At 40.4% G+C, this 17016-nt stretch overlaps 1 protein-coding gene across 3 annotated transcripts; it reads right to left on the bottom strand.

The window, feature by feature from the left end:
* Positions 1 to 1606: 1606 nt before the first annotated feature.
* Positions 1607 to 16512, bottom strand: ppcs (phosphopantothenoylcysteine synthetase). Of its 3 annotated transcripts, none has more exons than XM_028807693.2 (4): positions 16378 to 16512; positions 10510 to 11074; positions 10092 to 10195; positions 1607 to 2056 (listed from the first exon to the last, which is right to left on the bottom strand). In XM_028807693.2, exons 2-4 carry the CDS (start codon positions 11054 to 11056, stop codon positions 1718 to 1720), a joined length of 990 nt encoding a protein of 329 aa, XP_028663526.1. In that variant the 5' UTR covers positions 11057 to 11074; positions 16378 to 16512; the 3' UTR covers positions 1607 to 1717. The 3 variants fall into 3 exon arrangements, with proteins under 3 accessions (XP_028663526.1, XP_051786346.1, XP_051786347.1); XM_051930386.1 differs by lacking the exon at positions 16378 to 16512 and adding an exon at positions 16231 to 16369; XM_051930387.1 differs by lacking the exons at positions 10092 to 10195; positions 16378 to 16512 and having other exon boundaries at positions 10510 to 10647.
* Between the last annotated feature and the right edge of the window lie 504 nt (positions 16513 to 17016).

Genomic DNA, 17016 nt, shown 5'->3' with positions numbered 1-17016 from the left:
CCTGTTCCACCACATCCCAAAGGTGCTCTATTGAACACTAGAAGACTTGGACTTTTCATAAAACCAGTTTGAAATGATTTGAGCTTTGTGACATGGCATGGGTACACTGTGGTCATAAGGGGATGGAAATGGTCAGCAACAATACTCAGGTAAGTTGTGGCAGTTAAACAAAGCTCAATTAGTACTAAGGGGCCAAAAAGAGTAAAATTTAATAGAATTTAAATTCTGTTAATAACCTACAAAGCATTAAATGGCCTTGCAGCGGACTACATCGGCGACCTTCTCCATCACTATGCTTCTGTCCGCCTACTAAGGTCCTCTGATTCTGGTAATCTTGTTCTGCCCCACACTAACCTGCACTCTATGGGTGACAGGGCCTTCAGCTCCACAGCACCCAGACTCTGGAATGACATCCCAAAATTAATTCGATCAGCGGACTCCATTCATTCTTTTATAAAACAACTTAAAACTCGTCTATTTAGGAAGGCTTTTAACTTAACATTCTGCCCTTTCTTTCAGTTTACCTCTCTGTCCAGGTTCTCAGGATAATCTGTGTGTCTGTGATATCACAAATTAGGTTATTTGTTCAGGCTTTTCTTTTAGTACTGCATTTAGTATTTTACTCTGGTTCATTGTCCTTTATTCTATTTAATGCTTTGTTATCTGTTTCATTGTTCTGTTCAGGGAAACATTTGTATCCAATGTTACATATACCCTGCTGTTTTTTTTTTTCTTCTTCTGAGACTCTGAAGCACCTTGAGCATGGGAAAGGCGCTATACACATAAACTGTATTATTATTAAGAGTGTGCACCCCCATCAACAGAATGAACCATTGATACCAAGCAGGATGGATCCTTACTTTCAGGTTCTACCCTACCACCCAACTGTTGCAGCAGAAATCAAGACTCATCGGACCAGGCAATGTTTTTTCAGTCTCCCATTGTCCAGTTTTGGTGAGCCTGTGTGAATGTAGTCACAGTTGCCAGCTGCCAGGAGTGGCACCCGGTGTGGTCTCTTACTGCTGTAGCCCATCTGCTTCAAGGTTTGACATCTTGTGCGCTCGGAGATGCTCTTCTGCATACCTCGGTTTTAACGAGTGGTTATTTGACTTACTGTTGCCTTTCTGGCAGCTTGAACCAGCCTGGCCATTCTCCTCTGACCTCTGGCACCTACAAGGTATCTTCGCTCAGACACTGCTGCTCAGTGGCTATTTTTCGGACCATTCTCTGTAAACCCTAGAGATGGTTGTACTTGAAAATTCCAGTACATCAGCAGTTTCTGAAATAATCAGACCAGCCTTTCTGGCACCAACAACCATGCCATGTTCAAGGTCACTCCAATCGCCGTTCCTCCCCATTCTGATGCTCGGTTTGAACTTGAGCAGGTCATCTTGACAATGGCTACATGTCTAAATGCAATGAGTTGCTGCCATGTGATTGGCTAATTAGATATTTGCATTAACAAGCAGTTGAACAGGTGTACCTAATAAAGTGGCCAGTGCGTGTATGATACTATCACTCGTGTACTGAATAAAATAGCAAGCACAATGTTAGTTACTGTTGTCTATGGTCATTCCTGGTTAGCAGACGATGGATAAGGATAAGGTTGATTGCTCATGATCAGCTTTATTTCCATATTTTGATTTTATAATATATCTTTCTATTCATCGTCTTGTGGCAACTTAAATGGGCTGCTGCAGCTCAGAAACCTTTGACTTCACTGTTCTGTCATAATCCTCTGCTCCTCTATAAAGTTGCTGTGGGCTGCGGATAAATTGCATACTATCTTTTCTTCAATCTCCACCTCCTTCAGAATCTCTTCATCGGAAAGCACCAGTTCAGTTTGGGACTCCTTCGTCACAATCACCACACAACCTCGACGTGTGTCCAGGACGTTGGCCACTACAACTTGATGGCGGTAAGTGTCCAAGGCTTTGCGCGCTCGGTCCACAACGATAGAGGGGTCGGTTTCAAGTTTAAAGGAAATGACAAATGCTTGTGGTGCCCATTCCTTCACGAGGGGAGACAGCATCTTGGGAACCATCTTCATTGTAATCTGCACATGAAAGAAAAACCACAAAGAAGCTTGAATCAACAAGAACTGTTTTTTGTACCTTCAGTAACAAAGCTACTCCTGTAACAACTGCTTCATATAACACAGTCGTTTTTCCACAATCTCTTCCTGCAAAAGTTTAAAAGAGAAATCCAAACTATTACGTGGATTCATAGGCTAATGAAGAAGATAAAAAAAGGTTTATAAGCCCAGAAGGAGGTTTGTACGAGGGGGAGTCAAGCTAAAGACAGAAAATGGGATTTATTAGAAAACGGAACGAACCATAACAAAACTGATCACGTCATTTCTCAATGTAGTCTCCACCCTTCTCAGTGCCAGGATTCCAGCACAATAGGAGGTTTGGTCTTGTCCTCGTCACCACTCGTGCACCGCTTTCTTCACGTCGTCATCTGTCCTGAATCGATGACCACCCAGATGTTTTTTTTATTAGCCGTCCAAAAAGGTGGGGATCACACAGTGCCAAATCTGGCGATTACGGAAGATGTGGCAATACCTCAAAGTTCAGTTTCTCCAGACAAGCCTTGGTGTTCTTAGCGGCGAGTGTGTGGGAGGGCGGTCATTGTCTTACAGCAAAAGGACTCCTCGAGACAGCAGTCCCCGCTGCTTGGGTCGAACAGCAGGCTTCACGTTGGTCTCCAGCAAGTCACAGTAACTTGCACTAGTGACCGTAGTACCCCTCGACATGTAGTGTTCGACAGTAACTCGGGTGCATGAGTGCTGGCGAGGACAAGACAAAACCTTTTATTCTGCTGGAATCCAGGCACTTCCAGGGATTGAGAAGGGTGGAGACTACATTGAGAAATGACATGATCAGTTTTGTTATGGTTTGTTCTGTTTTCTAATTAATCCCATTTTCTAACTTTAGCTTGACTCCTCCTCGTATTTAAAAAAAAAAAAAAAACTATGGACACATATCCTGATTCATCTAAGAACTTCTTATGGACTGGGATTTGAAAGACATGGGCATGTGATGCTAGCATCTTTATTGGCCCATGCACAGGAGAGGAGACCTTTTATATTTGATAAGACATAAGAATAAGTGAAAGAGCCTACACCACAGCTATGCCCATCTGGTCGATGTGATCCCAAATCTCGCATACTGCTTGTGTTTTGTATCTGGTAAGTCACCTACCCCAATGGCCCACAGTGATGTTCTTCTCTGGCAGGGTAGGCACAGTTGCTACTGCATCTCCTAATCGGTCTCTCTGTGAAATTGATTCTTAGTTTAGTCGTTTTGTTATTTCTTTGAACTGAAACATCCTCAGAGCTGAACGTCTTTTAAATAGTTCAGGTGATGATTCAACATTGGACCTTGGTTAATCGGTTTTAAATTCTAAACCCAAGTGGTCAAATTCTGATTAAAGCTAGAAATGAGGAAACATCGATGTATACTGTTATTACTACGAGCAAACATTTAGGGTGTCTTTCAGAGGTCTGTTCCAACAACCACAACCATCTACAAGTACTTCTTTAGGTGTTCGCTGACTCTTTCAGTCTCTCATAAGCAGCGTTCGATAAGCCCATCTTCCAGCAGTGTTCATTTGGTGACACTAGAACTTTGCTCCACATGTGCCCTTCAGTCTACTTATGCTGGCTAGCTTCATGATTTTAACATAACTTTCTAACCTCAATGTAGCTAAACATCTCTCCTTCATATTTACCAATATAAAAAGCTTTTCTTTTTGGTAAGTAATGCTAATAAGAATCACCAAATCTTTTGAAATCCCACAATTGGCTTGATATTTTTACAGTATAATTCACCTAGTGATGTTAATAACATATACTATATAATAAAACACTGAGGTCTGTGTGTCCAATCTTTCGGAGTAACCTGATTGGTCAGTTTCACTTTGGTGACGCGACGAAAGACAAAGTTTTGAGTGCGAGATGGAGGAGGAGGAGTAATGGTGCATGCCGAGACCGTCACCTTCAAAGGCAGAAAGTATAAAACCGGACAAAAGGCAAGGAAGTTGCCTTATAAGTAATGACAAAGTCTGAGAAGCAGGCTTGAGAAAAGGAGCACCAGTGAAAAGGGGTTCAGACACACACAAATACAGAGGAGAGGCACAGAAAGTACACTTAGGGCAAGAGAGAGCAACTATTTTAAAATTACTCTATTATCGGTTATATATTATTATTATATACTAGCCGTTCCCCCGTGGCTCCGCCCATGTAGTAGCGTAACAGGATCGTGAGGAGGGCCCTACCTGGCACCCCACTCCTGACGTGACACTTCTCCCTCCCTTCAGCCCACAGCCTCTGTCTCGTATTAGAGCAAAGTCACAAAATCAACCGGAATGTTCAAGCAAATTATAGAAAAAAAACAGATCTAAATCTGTTAGGCAGTTCTCTCGTTTGCTAACTAAGCGGAGGTAAGGAATGCCTCGAGGCTGGCACGTGAGAGACGAGGGCCCCACCCCCCCTCCCCTCGGCCCGCTGACTGTCTCTCGGATTCACGCAAATAAATCGGTACCACAAGCCAACTATGATACATAGCGCAATGAGGGAAGTCACAAAATCAACCGGAATGTTCAAGCAAATTATAAAAAAAAACCTGATCTAAATCAATTAAGTAGCTCTCTCGTGAAAAGCTAACAGACATACAAATAGAGAAACATTGGGATATATATATATATATATACAGTGCATCCAGAAAGTATTCACAGCGCATCACTTTTTCCACATTTGTTATGTTACAGCCTTATTCCAAAATGGATTAAATTCATTTTTTTCCTCAGAATTCTGCACACAACACCCCATAATGACAACGTGAAAAAAGTTTACTTGAGGTTTTTGCAAATTTATTAAAAATAAAAAAACTGAGAAATCACATGTACATAAGTATTCACAGCCTTTGCTCAATACTTTGTCGATGCACCTTTGGCAGCAATTACAGCCTCAAGTCTTTTTGAATATGATGCCACAAGCTTGGCACACCTATCCTTGGCCAGTTTCGCCCATTCCTCTTTGCAGCACCTCTCAAGCTCCATCAGGTTGGATGGGAAGCGTCGGCTCTGGCTGGGCCACTCAAGGACATTCACAGAGTTGTCCTGAAGCCACTCCTTTGATATCTTGGCAGTGTGCTTAGGGTCGTTGTCCTGCTGAAAGATGAACCGTCACCCCAGTCTGAGGTCAAGAGCACTCTGGAGCAGGTTTTCACCCAGGATGTCTCTGTACATTGCTGCAGTCATCTTTCCCTTTATCCTAACTAGTCTCCCAGTTCCTGCCGTTGAAAAACATCCCCACACCATGGTTCACTGTAGGGATGGTGCCAGGTTTCCTCCAAATGTGATGCCTGGCATTCACACCAAAAAGTTCAATCTTTGTCTCATCAGACCAGAGAATTTTCTTTCTCATGGTCTGAGAGTCCTTCAGGTGCCTTTTGGCAAACTCCAGGTGGGCTGCCATGTGCCTTTTACTAAGGAGTGGCTTCAGTCTGGCCACTCTACCATACAGGCCCGATTGTTGGATTGCTGCAGAGATGGTTGTCCTTCTGGAAGGTTCTCCTGTCTCCACAGAGGACCTCTGGAGCTCTGACAGAGTGACCATCAGGTTCTTGGTCACCTCCCTGACTAAGGCCCTTCTCCCCCGATCGCTCAGTTTAGATGGACGGCCAGCTCTAGGAAGAGTCCTGGTGGTTTCGAACTTCTTCCACTTACGGATGATGGAGGCCACTGTGCTCATTGGGACCTTCAAAGCAGCAGAAATTTTTCTATAACCTTCCCCAGATTTGTGCCTCAAGACAATCCTGTCTCGGAGGTCTACAGACAATTCCTTTGACTTCATGCTTGGTTTGTGCTCTGACATGAACTGTCAACTGTTGGACCTTATATAGACAGGTGTGTGCCTTTCCAAATCATGTCCAATCAACTGAATTTACCACAGGTGGACTCCAATTAAGCTGCAGAAACATCTCAAGGATGGTCAGGGGAAACAGGATGCACCTGAGCTCAATTTTGAGCTTCATGGCAAAGGCTGTGAATACTTATGTACATGTGCTTTCTCAATTTTTTTATTTTTAATAAATTTGCTAAAACCTCAAGTAAACTTTTTTCACGTTGTCATTATGGGGTGTTGTGTGTAGAGTTCTGAGGAAAAAAATGAATTTAATCCATTTTGGAATAAGGCTGTAACATAACAAAATGTGGAAAAAGTGATGCGCTGTGAATACTTTCCGGATGCACTGTATATATGTGTGTGTGTGTGTGTGAGATTATTATTATTATATATTTTAGTGTATTTATAAAGCCTCAAGTCAAATTTATTGTCATGGGTACTCGGTACAAGGGATTAATAAAGTATCTATCTATCTATCTATCTATCTACAATGAAACTTAAGAACGGTTGTCAAGCAACCATTATGACCTGTGCATTGTAACAGTTTCTGAATCTACTGGTGTGAGTGCCAGTGGTTTCAGGTATGCCGTGTAGAAAGGGTGAGAAAAGCAAATGTGCAGGATGGCTGAGGTCTTCAATGATCCCGTTAGCCTTTCTAAGGCAGCAGGTGCTGTATTCATCCTGAAGTGACGGCAGCTGGATGCCAGTGATACTTCATGCTTTAAATGCTTTACATTCTTGAGGGCAGCAAGGATGGAACCCACTGAAGTTCTTCAACAATACTGTTAGACTCAACTGATGACAGGGATCTGAAAAATGAATCCCACAAACACGTCAATTTGTACCACTGGACAGAAGGGATCTCGATTGTATAAACAGTTTGTTTCTATAAATTCTTGTCTTCATCTCGTTCCAACTGCTCCACTATACCTAGTAGCGGAACAAATGAAAGGGCACTGTGTACAAAGAAGCTCGAAATCCACCCCACTAATCCCAGCACTGTGAATTACAGTGGCATGTAAAAGTATTCAATCCCCTTGAAAGTCATCATAATTTTCTACATGGCAAAAGATTTGTACACATATTTATCCATTCAGTATTTTAATGTGAACTCTTACACTGTACAAATACATTTCCTTAATCAAAATAAATCATTTTCTGTATTTAACTGGAGAAGAGAAACTCAAAAGGTAGTGTTTGAGTAAGTATTCAAGCCCTACACATTAATACTTTGTCGAGAACCCCTTTTCTGCAATAACAGGCTTCATTCTTTTAGGGTAAGTATTTACCAGTTCTGCACATTGTTCAGGAGTGAATCCACTCTTCTTGGTACAATTTATAGAGATCCTCTACGTTAGTGGAATGATGCCTCTGTACTGCAATTTTCAAGTAGTGCCACAGATACTCAATAGGGTGAAGAACAGGGCTTTGACTTTGCCATTCCAAAAACGTTCATCTCTCTCTTTTTGAGCCATTACAGTGTCGCTTTGGGTCACTGTTATTTTGAAAGATGAACCTTCTCCTGAGCCATAGGTTCACAGCAGACTGGAACAAGTTCTCCTGCACTATTGTGTGGCATGTGTGTCCATCCATTGTCCCATCAACTTAGGTAAGATTCCCAGTCCCAGCACACAAAAAGCATCCCATAGCATGATGCTGCCAATTCTATATTTCACTGCAGGTATGGCATTTTTTGAGGCATGGGCAATGTTAGTTTTATGCCACACATACCTCTTTGAAGTCTGGCTAAAAATTTCTATTTTGGTCTCATCTGACCAGAAAACCTTCTCCCACATCTTCACTGGGTCTTTCTCATGCTTTGTAGCAAATGACATACAAGCTTTCTTGAGGAAAGGCTTCTTTCTTGTTACCCTACCGTACAGGCCTGTTTTAGAGAGCTCCTGAAATTGTGGACCCATGCAGAGAGCACTGCAGATTTCTGAGAGTGACAGTTGGATTTTTAGCAGCCTCGCCAGTTGTCATCTTGCTCTGATGTTAAGTTTTGAGGGACAGCCTTTTCTAGTAAGAGTCTGGGTACTGTGATGAACTTTTCACTTTCTGATGATGGATCCAACAGTGCTTAACATTCAGACTCTTCAATGTGTTTTGTAGCCATTTCCTGGCCTTGTGCATTTCAATGACTTTGTTTCTAACCTCAGCACAATACTCCTTTGTCTTCACTTTTGCAGTGATTGTCCAAAAAAGACTATGACCCTTACAAAAGGGTACTTTTTATATCCAGAGAGATAATAAAGGACTCATGAGTAGTAGATAATTATGTTTAATTATGGCCTAGTGACTGTGATTAATTTGTCATTGGTGTAAACCTGGAGCTTCCAAAGCACAGAGGTTTAAATACTTATGCAAACAATTTTCACTTAGGAAATGTACTGTTACAGCCTAAGAGTTCACATTAAAAATACTGAATGGATAAATATTTGTAGAAATCTTTTGTCATGCAGAAAATTATGATGACTTTCAAGGGAGACTGAATATTTTTGCACACCACTATATCTATAATGAAAAAATGTTTAACAAAAGATAAGTAGATTGTGATGACATTGATAGACAACAACAGGCAATAGTGGAAGTTGTTCATCTGAATATAATAATTTCTTGTAAAATTCTGGAACACCCTTTGGATTTTACTAATCTATTGTACAGTACAAATCATGCAAGAGAGTTTAAGCAGCAATTTCTAAAAACATTGGTATGGAATGGGCCACACAGTATTTTCATGAAAATTTCACTTTAGTGGTACTGCAGGAAATCACCTCAACAAAAGATTATACAATACAACTGATTGTGCTGTGCAAAATTATACAATAATGTATATTTACTTCTGTATTATTTATTATGAGTAAAATGAACAGGAAATAGAATGTTGTAAAAACATTTTAGTAATATTTAATTTGTAGCTAAACACATTGAGTCAAATGAAGTAAACAAGGACTGATAGGCAGATTGGTGCGAGGTGGCTTAGTGTCTTTGTGCACATCAGTCAGCCTTTACAGATCTATTGTGGTGTGCGTTTGTATGTTCATTTCTTTCGCTTCATCTTCAAGCATGTACACTGGTGGGGTAAAAAAGCAGTCATCTATCTCCATTTATAAATTTCTTTGAGTGTTATGTGTGTGCCCCTACATATATTTAAATACATTTATGTATCTCAAAAAATACTTGTACAAAAACTTTACATTTTGTAAATCAATTGACCTGTCCTCGTGACTAAATGGAACAGACTGCAATAACTCCAGTTAAACAATTCCTAAAGCTGCTATCGCTGGACGCAAGTCAAACCATTTTGGAAAGATATGGGGAGAAATACTGAACCAAAAACAATGGACCCAGAAGCTACACCAAAACAAACACGGTGCAGCTTGTTTGAAAAGGATAGGTGAATTGTTTTCAAATGTTATTATTGTACATAGGTCTCTCTAATCAGGGCGGATATCTGAGAAACTGCTTGTTCTAAGTTTTAGGATCTTGGCTTAGGATGTAGTTATTCAGAAACTCTACACAACTCAAAGAACAGCATCATGTTGTGACACCAACTGTAATTTTAAGATGCCAGTTTGAATTTTACACACACACACACACACACACACACACACACACACATACATACTGATGGCATGTTATTAATGAACTTTTCTCAACACTGTTAACCCGTTCAGCCCTGGAGTTTCTATTTTTATATGAAAAAATATTTTGCGAGATATTCTACCTTTGGGGTGTCTAGGAAGCTCAAAAATGAAAAAAACAAAAAACATATCACTATTATTATGCAATAGCTGCCAAATACTTCCATCTTCTTCAGGAAATAAAATTGAAAGTGGTGTGCATACTCTGGAAGTGTCCATTTTCACTTCCGTGTTTCGTGGACTGTATGCCAGTCTCTCCAGTCTGCGCCAATAGTAGCATGCCCGGCTCTAACGGCTGCAAACATACCTGTGCTTTACAAAAACGGCTGCATATATGTACTAGTAATAGGATGTCGGGGCCGAAAAGGTTACCATCATAAAATCAGAATCGGAACTTAAGCTTGATAGCTATTTTTATGACTCCTGTTACAAATCTTTCATTTACAAGTAATTGTTGGGCAAAATACTTGTCTGCTCCAGCTTTAAGGTGTATGAGATATGGAACAGAGTCTACTGCCTACAATGTATTAGCTTACCTGCAAAGGCCCATTAGACGACTGTATTTTATGCTCGGGCATTTCAGATGCAGGAATGTAGAAATCAGACACTGCTGCTGCAAGATAAAACATGGCTTTGGAACCTAAAAAACATTAAAACAAAATAAAGAAAGCATGTAAAACTTCATGAAGTCAACTCAGAACGTTTGTGATCTTGTTAAAGAGTGGCACAGTAAGAACGAGTTTAAGATTGCCTGGAAGTCGCGCCACACAACACCTGTGCCCTCTTTAAATAGGACTCTCTATACTGGAAGCTGTACAGGTAAGACAGAGGAAAGGGGATTTCTGTGTCCAACTTCGAGATGTGAACATGTGTACCAAGATCCATGACCTGGAGATGAAAATCAACAAAAAAAAAAACAACTGCAGTTCAGTCTACCTTGTGCTACTTTCTTACCTAATGGGCTGAGTGTCTGTGCTGCTGCTTTCAACAGATGCAGGTACTCAGAAAGTGTGTTAAACTCAACAGACAGCAAAAGTCTGTCTTTCTTCACAGCCTGATAGCAGTGCAGCACATGGATGATGTTGGGTAAGGCTTTCTGGTCAACCTCCACACGGACAGTCACAGAGCCTTCCTCTGATGTGGTCTGCAGGGCATCAAGAAGATTCACTCCAGCATATTTCCTGACAAAGGGATACAGCGAGCGATGGCGGTGAAGGAAAATCACTGCATAACCTGAGGCAAGGAAGTACTCTGCTGAGCAGGCCCCTCGACGACCACTGCTAAAATTGTCCAGGAATCTGACTGTCTTCGATTCCAATGGAACTTTTGTGCCTCCTGAAGTTACCAGAACAACTCTCCGTCCTGCTGAACTGTGAAACTGCACAAATTCTGACATCTTTGTGGCTGCAGATTCCACCTGGGATGGGATAGCAAATTCTGTAGCCATCCTGTTAGTTGCAAACGCAACTGTTGGTGATAATGGAAACCCAGAATCCTCCATGGTCTACCTCCTAGCATGCTGCAGAAAAAGGTAAAAGGTTTTAATCAGCTGAATTCCTTAAACTGTGCCAGGCTTCAAGGCTAACTTTAAACATTGGACACAGTGCAAATGAAACAAAGGAACCATCAGTTAAGTTGTTGCCTAGCAGGTTGTTGTGACAGTGAAGAAGACAGGTCTGTTACAAAATGAGTAAAGTTAAGTAACGTGTATTGTAGTTTATAAAACCAATCAGAAACAAGGCTTGAATGATGAGATCATTTCTTTAATTGACGACAGGATAAACAAGTTAGAAGATGGATGGACAGAGGATTTCCCATTGAAAGAAGAACAAAAGCACTGAAACTGCAGAGTCGCTAAACTAATCAGTTTATAAATGTACACTTGTTTAAAAGATGCATTCTGCTGCACTGTAAGGCACACACTTTTCCTAACAACACGTAGGGTACGGGTTAACATTTAATGTGACTTTAGGATGACAAACAAGGGAAGTGTATGGGGCAGGGGCAAGAAAAAGAGCATGACGTTCAACTGTTTACATGGGTGCAGTTTATTTACTAAAATGCTACTCATCTAAGGGAGAAAAATTCTTACATCATTATGGGGAAGCTTTGAACTTAAAAAGAAACGTATTAAGTATGCTGAAGGCCAAGTTGCCTGCAGGCAGCTTAACTGATTCGTTTATAAAACAGAGGCCTAATTCAGAAGTCTTTAGCTGCATTCTAAGAGGCTTGTTTTTCTTACAGGTCGATATGTAGTCATGTGAAACGTATGTACTCCCCATGGAAAAGTGTCGACTTTTTCAACATATTTGCACAGGCAAACAGTAGATCTTCATGTAGTCAGTACCTACAGATTCAGGTGATATACTTGAATAAAAACACAAAGGAAATGTTCCTTTTCGATGATTTATTCAACACAAATATCAATAGATAATGGTAAAGGTCTATAGGGGGAAACGTAAGTCCACCCTTGGCCTCAGGAGCTGGGAATATCCCCTTTAGTACACATGACTTCTTCTAAGTGTTTCGCATGACTGCCTACCAGTCTCCAACATCAACAAGGTGAAAGTTTTGACCAATGTAAAATGACTTTACTTGCAAGATGTCTATGGGTTTTCTCGTATTTTCTGCCCGTTTCAAATCCCACCACAACATTTCAATAGGATTCAAATCAGGGCTTTGATTAGGCCAGTCCAGTACCCTCCATTTAAACTTTCTGAGCCATTCCTTGATGGATTTGCTAGTAACTTCTGATCATTATCGCTTTGAAATGTTCATTTCCGGTTCATCTTCAACTTCTGAACAGATGGCTGCATATTCTGTTCAAGCTCACTTTGATATGATGCAGAATGCACAGCTGACTCAATAATTGCAAGTTGCAATTGCAATTCTCCCGAAATGCTGTCTTCAGATTGTGCCAAACATGTCTACTATTACTGTGGTATTGTCTACCTTTGATTCTTCTGTTCAGAGCTCATTGTTCCAGAAAGCCTGGTCTTTGGCAAACTGTAGTCTTCCTCTAATGTTCGTTTTAAACAACAAAAGCTTCTACTGGCACACCCCACATGCTGGTCAAGTTTGTGCAATTGCTTTCCGATTTCAGATGCATGCACTTTGACACCAGCATTTGCAAGAGATACCTCCACATCCAGCAAGGAAATTTTGGGGTTCTTGCAGACTTCTTTTTCTATCAAAAGGTCAGTTCTTAGGCTGAATTTGCTGGGAAGGCCAGTCCTGGACAAATTAGCGGTCGTCTGAAATTGACATCATTTGGAACTAATTTATTCCTTAAAGTGGAATGACTGATTTCAAACAATTTGGCTCAACTTTTTAAATCCCTTGCAAAACTCGTAGGCATTCACAGCCTTCTTTCTGAGGGCCTCAAAGAGCGCTTTTGATTTTGGCACAATGACACCACACATGTCGTTATCAAAGAGAACACCAGACCCGTGACATCTGCAGTTTAAATATGACATCCACCTGCACATTGTATAAGGAGGTTCTAATCATTGGCACCTAATCTAGAACACCCGATTCTAATTTTATAGATTTAAAATGGTGATTAATGTACAGACATACTTATTTTTTAACATGACAAATCTGCATTTTTGTTAAGATTATGAAAATTAATACAGCGTGTCAATCTTATGTGTCATTTGCTCAAGTATATCACCTTTATATTCAAGCACTGTTACTGTCATGATCTGTTTGCCTGTTCAAATATGTTCAAAACTTTGACAGTTTCCTTGGGGTTTACTTACTTTTGCGATTTAAAGCCTGATTTGCACTCAATGACTGTGTAGGTGAGAATTTCAGCTTTACCGGCCATTGTTTCACCTGCAGTACTTTAGAAGTTGTGAATTTCTATCACAATGTGGTCCAGAGAGACCAAATGTTTGGACAACTTCACTTAAAAAAAAAATATGTAGCATGCGTGCCCTACTTTTCATATGTTGTTCAATATTATGTTGTATGCTAGTTACTCCTGACTTTACTTATTTTTCTTCATATGTGTCGTAACATTTATTATATGCATGATTCCCCTTGGTTTACTTAGCCGACTGTCTGATTGCCCATTAACAGCAGCAGGCCAGCAATTAATTTCTTGTCCACTGTCAGTTAATAACATTCCACTACACATTTTTTTCAATTTAAGGGGACAGAACACAGGAAAAAATGTACATCCTAATTTAAACATATTAAAAAGAAGCAGTCATTAAGGTACATTTGATCAAAATGAGTGCCAATGTCAATATTGTAAACATTATTCACTTCAAGCATATGAAAAGGCCCTGTAATTCTTTAGTGGAAAGTAATAACATCAAGAGGTACACATTAGTTGAATCATATCTGAAGCATTATTGTCTCTCTTTAACCCATTTCCCAATTACGCAGATAAACCAGTAACAGAAGAGTTGTTATGTGCCACTCATTATGTGGCCAGCTTTTCCTAATAACCAATTTAATCCAACAGTCACCAAAGCATTATGAAACAATATTGATAAAGGTCTCATCATAGCACAAACTTCACAGCAGAGCACAAGCTCTATAGAGTACATACTGTTAGAAATGTCATGTCAAGTCACTAGGACACCTGCATAGCCTAAAGCTCTAATGTGTTTGGGAGGTTGTTGTTTCTTTTTATAATATTTATAATTTTCTGGAGCTTTTGTAACTAAGCATTTCAGTACAATTTGCACTGTTTATAATTGTATAAGAAAAAATCTGATTTGATTTGATAACTCCATGACAGTTCACTGAAGAAACTGGCAACATCTTTCAACAAGCAATTTCCAAACTTGCAGCTGAGTGATTTCTTAACTAAGGACACCAATTCTATGTCTTTTTACTGAAGATTAATGGTTAAATGTATGTTGATCTGTATTTTCCCATTTCTTATATTACACAATATAAACATTTCCAAACTTCACTTAGCATTTCTATGGCATTCAGTTAAAAATGCTTGATTCAGTATCACACAATACTTCCATTCAAATATAAATACAAAATCTGGTTTCCTTATATTTTACTGGCATATAAGTGTTTTTTCATGTCCTTAACAGTCTACCTGATGCGTGCTGAATTAATTCTGTAACATTAACCACTGTACTAAGTCCGTTAAAGCTGCTGACGTGATGGACTAAGTTAGTACGTGACTTTGTTCACCTTCTCCAACTCCAAGAAGCACACTGCAAACAACAGTTTGTCTTAGTTTTGATTCGCTGCTAGTCCACACTTCTGAAGGCACACTGTAACAGTGCTAAACTCCAAAGTTAGCTGTTTCCATAAATACTGCTAAGACCAGGACCTGCATTTATCAAGTGTTTCAGAATTACTCCTTGGAATTGCACTGTCTGATCTCAAGAATTTACAAAGTGTTCTACGCCTACACCCAGCTAGGTGTGAGAGTTCATTTTTGAGAACTTCATTGAGCTGCAAACTGGAACTCATGACGTTTTGTAGTTTCCTGATAACAACACTAAGGCTGCACAACAAAGATAATAATATTTAAAATAGTAGAAGAAGGAAACATAGTATAGTGGAAGATTGTGGGTTCGCTTCCCGGTTCCTCCCTGTGTGGACAGCGCTTTGAGTACTGAGAAAAGTGCTATATAAACGTAATGAATTATTATTATTATTACTGTGCTAACCTGCATGTAATTGTTACTATAACATGAAGAATATTAATGTTATGAGCACTAAGATAGAAACATCAAGACACACATTGAATGAGAGCAAAGCCAAATAACAGGCACGTTAGTTTAGGAATGAATGCTTCAGGGATTTCCTGCCTTGCACCCTTTGCTTGCAGGGATTGGCTACCACTTCCCCACAACCCTGCTCAGGATTAAGCAGGTTTAGAAAAATGGATGGGTTATCCACAGCCGTACTTTCAGATGAATCACCCTCCAGCTGTCATGGCCATGGAAAACATCTCATAAAGAAACAGCTATTAAAACGAGCCACAGCTATTATTGTGCAGTTTCTGGAGTTGCGTTCACTCTTCCTGGGTCCTAATCGTGATCCTGAGCGATGTGTCGTGCCTGTCAAAGTATCGCTTGCGATTCAGACTTGCGTGCTCATCCACACTTCGGGCATTGATCTTCATGTGCGTGCAGCTCGCCTTAACTTTGCCTAACGTGAAGTGCTTTGGAAACGTATAAATCAGCGTATTACATCAGGTGTTGCAAGTTTTGTGCAAAATTCGAAAAAAATGGTTGGTAGCGATGTACCCAAATCATCGCTATTGCAAAGCTGCACTTTACACTTAACGTTACGCTTTCATTTCGGCTGACAAAACACAAGATTTTACTGCGTAGATGTTGCGATAACGTAACGTACACGACAAATATTATTCAAACTCTTATTGGGTCGAAACATTTTTATGAGTTATTGCTGTCCAGCGATTCCAACACATTCATGCTGATCTCCATCTTCTGGCAGCACCTAACCAGCTGTTGTAACAGCTCTTAAATTCTCCTAAATCCTGGTGAAGATGGGCATAGCTTCCTAAATTAGGAAAACTGATAAAAAATACATGCACTCCCACAACTAAGAGTAAGATCAAATTTGATTCACTCTGAGATTTCTGAGCCACTTATTAAGTGGCCCTCTTCCTACCCTCAGACGCTTGATAAACACGGACACTGATCAGCCTTTGATCACCCCGTTTACCAAGCGAAATTTCATTTGCATGTTGACGATATGGACCACCATGAAATAGGACATCGTGGTTTGCTTCTATATTAATGAGCGCGTTCACATTTCTACAGAGACCCTGGGGAAAAGGAACTCGCCAAATATTCAACCAGCCAAACTTACCACAGGTGACTGCGTTCCTAACCCGGAAACAGCCACCTAAAGTCAGCAGCAGTCTAGTTCCGTCAAGTCCGTCCCTTTAAAGCAGACCTCGAGTGGTGAACATGCAGCGCTTTCAGTTCCGTAGTCCAGCGCAAGTTTTGTTTTTTTTTTTTTACCGGTAGTCGAAGTTAAAGGTTCTTTTAGTTTTCACTTGTACAGTATTTAGTGATAGTCGGACGACGCCCCGTGAAGCTTCTTTCTAAATATGCCGAAAAAAAAATCCGAAGCTTCGAAAAAAGTGACATCTGCTGGTTTGCAAAAATCATAGCAGCCAGGAGGTCGATATATTTTGCGGAATGAGGCTTGGCTTAACACGGGTCAAGTCCAACGTTTAACTCTGCCCATAATCCACAAGCGTCACGCCCCATCCCGCACGCAGTATAGGCTATCGTACTAGGCTCACCCGCCTTTTAAGGCGACTGACTTTTATCCTCAATTTGTGTGCGCTCCATGTGTACATCAGGCATGTAAGTGTAGGGAATGAGAACATCAAAGTGCCCATTCATAACATCTCCCGAAAACGTACGTTTTTTTTATCCCCTGAGTGCCTGTCCAAACTTGGAGTGTCGGACTCCATAATAATATACTTGAAACTCATAG

This window comes from Erpetoichthys calabaricus, chromosome 8, assembly GCF_900747795.2.
Source record: "Erpetoichthys calabaricus chromosome 8, fErpCal1.3, whole genome shotgun sequence".
NCBI classification, from domain to species: Eukaryota; Metazoa; Chordata; class Cladistia; order Polypteriformes; family Polypteridae; genus Erpetoichthys; species Erpetoichthys calabaricus.
This window is presented reverse-complemented; position numbering and strand designations above follow the sequence as displayed.

Coding starts and splice junctions, on each gene's coding strand:
- ppcs (XM_028807693.2), bottom strand. CDS start 11,056: ATGGAGGATTCTGGGTTTCCATTATCACCAACAGTTGCGTTTGCAACT. Junction 10,196..10,509: donor ACAGACACTCAGCCCATTAG/GTAAGAAAGTAG, acceptor AATGTTTTTTAG/GTTCCAAAGCCATGTTTTAT. Junction 2,057..10,091: donor CGTCTAATGGGCCTTTGCAG/GTAAGCTAATAC, acceptor TTTCATGTGCAG/ATTACAATGAAGATGGTTCC.